Source organism: Cibotium barometz, chromosome 1, assembly GCF_041138505.1.
Source record: "Cibotium barometz isolate CiBa-2024 chromosome 1, ASM4113850v1, whole genome shotgun sequence".
Classification (NCBI taxonomy): Eukaryota; Viridiplantae; Streptophyta; class Polypodiopsida; order Cyatheales; family Cibotiaceae; genus Cibotium; species Cibotium barometz.
This window is the reverse complement of record NC_141046.1, coordinates 13,226,756-13,235,285: the sequence shown is the minus strand read 5'-3', so window position 1 is coordinate 13,235,285 and position 8,530 is coordinate 13,226,756. Positions and strand designations below refer to the sequence as shown.

The following is an 8,530-nucleotide window of genomic DNA, read 5'->3' as shown; positions in this document are numbered from 1 at the left end:
TTAAAATTAGATAAAAAGAGAGCCGTCAGATCATTGAAAGATTGACGACTGACCTCAGATAAACCACACTGCTTGGTTAATATTCATCTTCCACCACAGTTTTAATATTCATGGTACATTGGTTTTGATCTCATGGGCCAAATTTTGATCTCATGGGCCAAATTTTGCACCCTAAAAATGCAAATACAACATCCTTTTCTTTCTTTATCCTTACAAATAATGGTTCTTTTCCGATTAAGCATCGTCCGAGTTTGCAAAAATTAGCATATGTTGTGCATTCAAGCGTCCAATATGATTAGAACCCAACATCTCGAGCTCCCGAAGCACATACCTTACATTAGACCATGGGCTGTTTGCAAGCCTATATATGGCTCTTGAGAATATGAACTTAAAAATAAGGCCCTTAGGCTTACATGTATCCTCAGCCCAAATGATGGCTTTTGTGGAGGGTGGGTTTGACGAGGGGCAGAGCCACTCAGCAGGAAGAGGGTGAATAGAAGGCAAAAGAAGGAAGGGAGACAAGCAATGGAGGAGAAGGGCTAGCAGTGGGTGGGAAGGTGAGGACTCGTGGAGAGTTAGTGGAGGGCATCACAATCAAATAAAACTAATTCTTGAGCCTCTGTTTTTAGACAGCTTGGCATGCCTACATTGAGTCCCAATGACCCAAATTGCTATGAACAATGAGAATGAAAGATACAAAACAGAGATGAAGGGTAGTTCCATGAAGAGCTCGAGTGTATGCCCAGAGACGGGGAAACTGTGACCAGGATGCTGGAATCTGCTGCAGGCTGGGCGCTAGACTGATCCACATTCTTGCTGCAATCTGAATTGGATGGCTTGGGGGGGGGGGGGGGGGGGGGGGCATTGCAAGGAGCATTCAAAGCCACATATACGTAGTGCAAACATATAAATCTATAATTATTTGTTTGATTATTACATACTTACAACATGGGACTTGTAGATGTTTGACTCAGTCACAGGATTCATTTGCTCCTGCAAAGATATGTTTCAAGGCCACATCTATATCAGGGACATACCCGTGTTCCTCCAGACGTGAAGTCAAGATTTTCAGAACAGTTGAAAGCTCCTCACTCTCAATACTTCCAACCACAAACTCATGCATTTCTTTGTTTACCTCTATGGTTGCACTTCCGGGCTTCTTCACTGCACCTGCATGTTTCCTAAGCTCTTCTATTTTAAACCCTTCATCCCACTTTCCAGCACTTACATAAATGTTTGCCATGAGGATGTAAGGGGCAGCGAATTCCGGGTTTATCTTTACAAGCTGCTTAAAGCATCCCAGACCTAGCTCTGCTTCTGCATGAGTTTTGCAGGCACTGAGCAAAACTGCCCACATCTCCTGAGATGGAGAACATGGCATAGTCTCGAGAAACCTCTTTGCTTCAGACAAATGTCCAGATCGTGCAAGAAGATCAACCATACAAGCAAAGTGATCTATTCTGGGCACAATGCCATACTTCTCCTTCATTGCCTTGAAAAGCTCCTCGCCCTTGCCCACCAGGCTCGCATGGCTGCATGCATTAAGCAGGCATGCAAATGTTATCCCGTTTGGCTTCACGCCCTCTTCTTGCATGGTCTCAAACAATTGCACAGCCATGCTGCCCTCATGATTCAAGCCATATCCCATGATCATTGCATTCCATGACACAACATCTCTAACTGGCAAGCTTTCAAAGACTTCATGCGCATCTCCAAGAGAGCTACACTTGCCATACATGTCAACTAAAGCATTACCAATAAAAAGATCTTCTTCAAATCCCCTTAATGTAATTTTCCTGTGTATTTCCTGGCCCCTACTTATAGAACCTATGCTACCACACGCTTTCAAAACAGAAGCAAATATGGCAGTATTTGGAGACGGGTACTGCAGCTCCATCTGTTCGAAACAACTCAGTGCTTCCTGACCAAGTCCATGCTCAGCATACCCTGAAATTAGAAGAGTCCACGATACTATATTTGGAGCTAACAGGTTATCAAAGATTTGCTGTGCCTCTGCAAGTGAGCCACATTTGGCATACATATCGACCAAGCTGCTGCCAAGACATATATCTTTCTCGAATCCATTGAGCACAATTCCTGTGTGTATCTCCTGGCCTCTGCCTACCGATCCTATGCTTATACAAACTTTCACAGCAGATGCAAAGGTCACGTCATTGGGACCAACACCCTGCAATTGCATCTTCTCAAAACATTCCAAAACACCCTGAAGAGGTCCATGCTCGGCATAGCCTGCAATGAGAGCATTCCATGACACAACATCTCGAACTGGCAGCCTATAAAAGACATGCTGCGCCTCCGCAAGGGAGCCGCATCTACTATACATGTCTACCAATGTGTTGCCAACTAAAGAATCCATCTCAAATGCCTTAACTGTGATCTCCCTGTGAAGCTCTCTGCCCCTCTCTATGGATCCTCTGCTATTGAAAGCTTTCAAGAAACAAGCATACATGGCAGCATTCGGAGAAACGCCCTGAAGTTGCATCTCTTCAAAACATACCAATGCTTCCTGATCAAGTCCATACTCAGCTTGGCCTGCAATCAACGCAGTCCATGACACGATGTTCCGTCCTGGAAGCTTGTCAAAGACTTGCTGAGCATCTGCAAATGAGCCACATTTGGCATACATGTCAACTAGAGTGCTGCCAACGAATAGGTCTCTTTCTACACCCTTCATTGCTATCTCCTTGTGTATTTCTAGGCCCTTGTCTAAGGCTCCTACACTGCCACAAGCTTTCAGACTGCTAACAAATGTGATAGCATTTAGAGAGACACCTTGCAGTTGCATTTGGTCAAAACAATCTAATGCTTCCTTGCTGCGTCCATATTCTGCATATCCTGCAATAAGTGCATTCCATGACACAACAGATCGCTCTGACATCTTGTCAAAGACATGTCGTGCTTCTGACAGTAAGCCACACTTGGCATACATGTCAGACAAAGTGCTGCCAAGAACAAGATCCCCTTCAAATCCCTTCACTATAATCTCCATATGTAAATTTCTGCCTTTATCTATGGCTGCCATGGTGCTACAAGCTTTCAAGGCACTAATAAACGTAATGAAATTCTGAGAGACACCTTCCATTTGCATTTGTTCAAAACTCTCCAGCGCTTCCTTACCATGTCCGTATTCTGTGTACCCTCCAATAAGGGCGTTCCAAGACACGACGCTTCGAACCGGGAGCTTGTCAAAGACCTGCTGTGCCTCTGATAGAAAGCCACATTTGGCATACATGTCAACCAAAGTGTTGCCAATGGAAAGATCTCTTTCAAATCCCCTTTGTGTGACCTCTATGTGTATTTTTTGCCCCCTCTCAATGGCCCCCATGCTGCCACAAGCTTTCAAGATGCAAACAAGAGTGATATCATCTGGACAGACATCCTCAATTTGCATCCTTTGGAAACAATCTAGTGCTTGCTGACCAGATCCCTGTTCAACATATCCTGTAATCAATGCGTTCCATGACACAATGTTTCTCATGGGCAGCTTGTCAAAAATCTCCCGTGCCTCTGAAACCGACCCACATTTAATATATGTGTCCACCAGTGTGCTCCCGACAAACACATCTCCTTCAAGTCGCTTTTGTATAACCTCATTATGAATCTCTCTGGCATCTTTCAGACTGGCACAAGCTTTTACTATAGCCACAAGTGTGTAACTACTAGGATACACCTTATCCTCCTGCATTTTCTGGTAAAGGTTAAGAGCATGCTGCAGATGCCCACATTGAGCATACCCTAATATGAGAGAAGTCCATGAATGAGCATTTCGATAAACCAACCTGTCGAAAACCTCCTGGGCATCGGGCATGCTTCCACAATCCACAAACACTGGTACAATGTGGTTCCCAATAGACCTATGGTCTTCCAGACCACTATCTTGAATGTAAGCAAGCACACGCTTTGCATAAACTAGATCTTTCTTTTTCCTGCACTTCTGCAAGATGCAAATAAAATCATTTATGAAGACCTTCTCATCCCTCCGATCCAAGTTATCAAGTGCCTCCTCTAAGCTAACAACCTCCCACTTGCTGCCCTTGAGTGGCCGTTGGGCTTCAGAATCTGCAGAACCCATGCTGGTCTTGCACATATAGCCCGGCTGTGATAGACCATCTTCAGTGTATATGGAAACCTGTTGTTGCGTTGCATGTACATGGCATACTTTGCTTCCCGGAATTATTGAAATCCCACTCTTCAGCGTCTCTGATTTGTGAAGCATTGCCGGAGAATCAAGATGTACCTATCTAGTTTCAGAACAGATGTGTGAAAGAATGACCAAAACTGAGTATACCATACCCTTGCCCATTCTGTGGGTTGGCTACCAATGGGCAGGAATGTATATCCATATGGCTGACATGCGCCATGGTGTGACCACCCTAACTGCCCAGAGGTCCATCATACACCCTAAAAGCCACGCACACCATACCCCTTCCATCACATGCCGTACACCCATCACCACACATCATCCGTTTGTGGATCCTAAGGGCAGGCTATGAAGTGGCAAAATTGCACAACCATAGCCTGCTCATGGCCAAGGTAGGCAAGCAACCCAATTCAAACAAAGGCCCATTATAGACCAAAAACCCACCCATGGTATAGTGTGAAACAACATTGACTGCAACAAAGGGCCATTATACACCAAAGAAACACCTTTTGTGCTACTTGGAATGTGGGCAGGTGACCTCCACCATTTTGGAAAACATGCCCCGATGAGAGATTGCTTTCCCCATCGGAATCCAGCTCTACGGAAGAGACCTGGGGCCGCTGGCATGACGAAAGTGCAGGAGATGGCTTGATGAAGAAGCTCCATCGATCATCACAGCAGCCAGCTTCCTGTGTATTCTGAGGTTCCCCACCACCACGGAGGTGTTCTCCTCGCAAAGATGGAGATTCTCTTCTGTAAACTGCAGTAGAAGACATGGCTGCTGCGTGCAGGACCCTCTCAGATGGCCTTAGCACATGGGGCGAGAAAATAGGCCGGTTGATTTCCGAATATTCTCCGACCGGTCGGCCATTTTGAGCACATGTCCGCCAGCCCTCGCATAGTTCGGGCAAGTCGGGTAGCCTGAGTAAGGGCCAGCCAAAGAGTTGCCGCTTGCACCAGCACATGCACGTCGGTCGGCCATTGGTAAAACACATAGTATGTTATGAAAGACCCATATGTCACCAAAAGCACACCATGTCTCACCATATGGATGATTAATAGAAAACCTGCGAGTACACATGAAGACTTCAATATACATTACAATACTATAGAAAACCTGCGAGTACACATGAAGACTTCAATATACATTACAATACTATTGAGCAGTAGCACACATTGTAAAATTATGAGCTTCTTTTTTTGTAGTTGCTTAGAAGCGTGCTACGAGGGAGTCCACTCCGTCAAAGTCACCCGGGATTCGAACCCCGCCCTCCACAAGCAGATTCACATGGGAGGTGAATCATAACCATCAATGAGAGCCCACTTCATTGATGGAGGCCACACACAACCAAATCACATTGAGGGTGTCCATTCCTCCACACACACACACACACACAAGAATTTTTTTGGGTAACACATACACACAGACACATCCCTAGCCAAAGAAACACAAACTCTAGCACACACATAACAAAATACATACACAAACCAAACAAAAGCACAAAAATACACACACAGAGAAGTAAAAAAAGAATGAAAAAAAAGCATCAAATAGAATGAAAATGATCTACCTATACACATCGAACATCCTCAAGATTCTTGCAAGTTTCTCTGCTAAATCAAGATTGCAGCACTCAGAAGACACAACAAGCTACTACTATAGATGGTGCAAAAGGTAGTTCGACATTCAAATCTCTTAAAATACGCCAACGGTTCTTTAGGATTCCAAAAGCATTCTCCACTTTCACCCTTCCCTTGGCAATCAGCTTGTCGAACTCATTCTTTTTAGCAAGGTCTTGTTTAGATTTTGACTTGAATGCTTTCAATAAAAAGCTAGTTGGCTTGTACGCTGAGTCTCCAACCCAATATGGCCTAATAGGCAAGCCTCCAACAAACACTAGAGGTCTATCAAGAACCTCACAACATTTAAGTTTCCCATACATCCTGCAACCTTTGAAGTTCGTGGAATCATGAGTGGCCCCAGGTGCACTACTACATACAATATTCCAAAAAAAAAATCTTTGCATCTACAATTCCTTGCAAAAGGAGACTATGAAAGCCATGTTGGCACACATATTGTGCCGGAAAGTACCAAGTTCTTGGTTTCCTTAGAAGTTTAATGTGGGACCCATCAATAGCCCCACATATATTGGGCAAGGTTGTTATGGCCTTGAAATCAGAAATGATTTGTGCTAAACGTTCACCTGCAGGACTACTAATTGATTTCGCGACAACATGTATGAACGGCATAAGACATGTACAATAATCATCGTGTCCTTTCGAATGGTAGAGTCACCTATACCGAACTGCTCAGAAACTGCTATAGTTGAATGTTCGTGTGCAAATCGCCATAGAACAACTGCAAGGACTAAGTTCGCTCGAATAGGGTCTCTCGCAATCACAACCTCTTGTGAACAAGGCAAATGAGGCTCTACCAGTCTTTTCAAGTCATGGAATGCCTCATAGGACAGCCTATAGTGAGTCACATACTTATGCTGGTTTTGGAGACGTGCCCCTCCTATCTCAGATGTTTTGGCCTTCTCCTTTTTGTATTTCTTTCTAAGTGTGTCAAGCCTATTTCGGACTTGTTCACTTGTATACACTCCCTCGGTTTCCTTATTGACTTGTGTTGTCACCTCTCCCAGTCTTTTGGTCTCAAGTTCCCCTTTCTAACATGGGACCATCTCTCCTCATATAGTTTTAGTAGTGTTAATGTTGAAACCTCATCCCACATCAGACTTGTTCGTGGTGGCTCGAGGCCTTTTTGTAACCTGACTAGTTTTTCTTGCCCCCCTCTCTTGTCTATGTACTGGTGCTTGAGTATCATTTCCACTCATGCGCCCATGGTGCCTAACATGGGAGAGTGTTCCTCTTGTATTTGGGATTGTGTCTCATTCAGAAGCCCCTCCCAAGGTTCAGTTAACATTGCGCGGTGAACGAACTGTTCTGGTACAATTGAGTGCACGCTACACTCTCGTCTTCCCAATGAGAAAGGTTTTCAGTGTCCTGGTTAATAGTTGTGCCCCTTGCCCATTTGGGAATGCAAACATTAAAATGGCTCATGGTGAGATATACTGCACACACACAACACCATACCATGTGAGTGTATGTGTATGTGCACGCACACACATATGCATGCATGCATTAGGATGGGAACTAAACCACTACAACCTGTTACAATATCAAAAATTGCAAAAAAAAAACCCCAAAAAAAAGGAAGGGAAGAGACGATGGTGCTCAAAAAGCCTGTTTACTAACCTGTAGTGCAGCCGTGTGGAAGTGCACCTCTGCAGAAATCAACAACAACACAGCATCTCACGAAGGAGGAGAAGACTGAGCCGGGAGAGAGAAAAGGAGGGCAACTGCCCGTTGAATCTCTCTCGAAGATGATTAGAGGCCGGGAGAGAAGCTCGGCTAGCTGGAGGAATTTGCCTTGAATTCCTCCAGCCGTTCAGCACATGCACGATTTCCTTTTTTTGGTTGCCACATCACCCAACACCCCTGCAATGTCAGTTTAGGTAAGCTAGTTCCTCCCATGTGCTAAGCGCAGGGTACAATTTGCTCATGACTACCTCCGCCCAACTCCGTCCAGCCAAAAAGTGCCCTAGCCCGCAGTGGTCGAGCGAGGGTGTTTTCGCACATGAACGGATCGGTCACATGTGGGACACTTCCATTTGCAAGCGGGCATGGCGCCGGAAGCGTTTTGGGTTAAGCATTTCGTTGGTGGTGTTGGCGAGACGGTGAGGCATCGGACGGAGTTGGTCGAACGGAGCTTGAAGCTACATGTGCGAGCTGTGAGAAAGCTGCCTCGATAACAAATGGTGTTGTACTTTTGTTAACCACGAGGGTTACAAACATTTTTTCTCTCTAATATTGTTTATTTTAGTTTTGTTATTATTTAATGATGTGTAAATATTTACCCTATATCGCATACTTATCTAGCGTTGCATGTGGTGGCCGGTGCATATCATTTGGAGTAGACCCCTCTAGTCTTTAGCAATTAGCGCCTACCCTTTGTAGTCGTCACCCGAAATCCGTGTTATAGATAGTCTTTCCAATTGTACAATGGGAGTATGTATTGCATTATGAGAGAAAACTGATAATGGCCATAAGTTTCACACACTTAAGCTATGGCCTCTCATTTATAGAGGAACTAACCACTATGCTGCACTGTGTTGCAATGGATGCAACTCTCTAGTCTTTGTCTATGGCCTAAAGCACCTTTTGCTTGTAATAATTGGGAACTAGGTTCAACATTTGGTCCAGTGTGTTGTTCAGTTTCATCTTGTTGAGATCCTCCCATAGGTCATATTCTTCTACAGAATTGCCGTTTGACTCCTTGTTAGTGGGCCTCCCTTGGCCTCTGTA

At 44.7% G+C, this 8,530-nt stretch overlaps 1 protein-coding gene and 1 pseudogene across 1 annotated transcript; both read right to left on the bottom strand.

Annotated features, from left to right (window-relative positions):
* Nucleotides 1-894: 894 nt before the first annotated feature.
* On the bottom strand, nucleotides 895-8,005 carry LOC147641618 (pentatricopeptide repeat-containing protein At5g27110-like). Its single transcript, XM_086794592.1, has 2 exons — nucleotides 7,421-8,005; nucleotides 895-5,229 (listed from the first exon to the last, which is right to left on the bottom strand). The coding sequence occupies exon 2, from the start codon at nucleotides 4,235-4,237 to the stop codon at nucleotides 971-973; it is 3,267 nt and encodes a 1,088-aa protein (XP_086650718.1). The 5' UTR covers nucleotides 4,238-5,229; nucleotides 7,421-8,005; the 3' UTR covers nucleotides 895-970.
* LOC147641619 (protein ANTAGONIST OF LIKE HETEROCHROMATIN PROTEIN 1-like) lies at nucleotides 5,797-6,536 on the bottom strand (annotated as a pseudogene).
* Nucleotides 8,006-8,530: the final 525 nt, after the last annotated feature.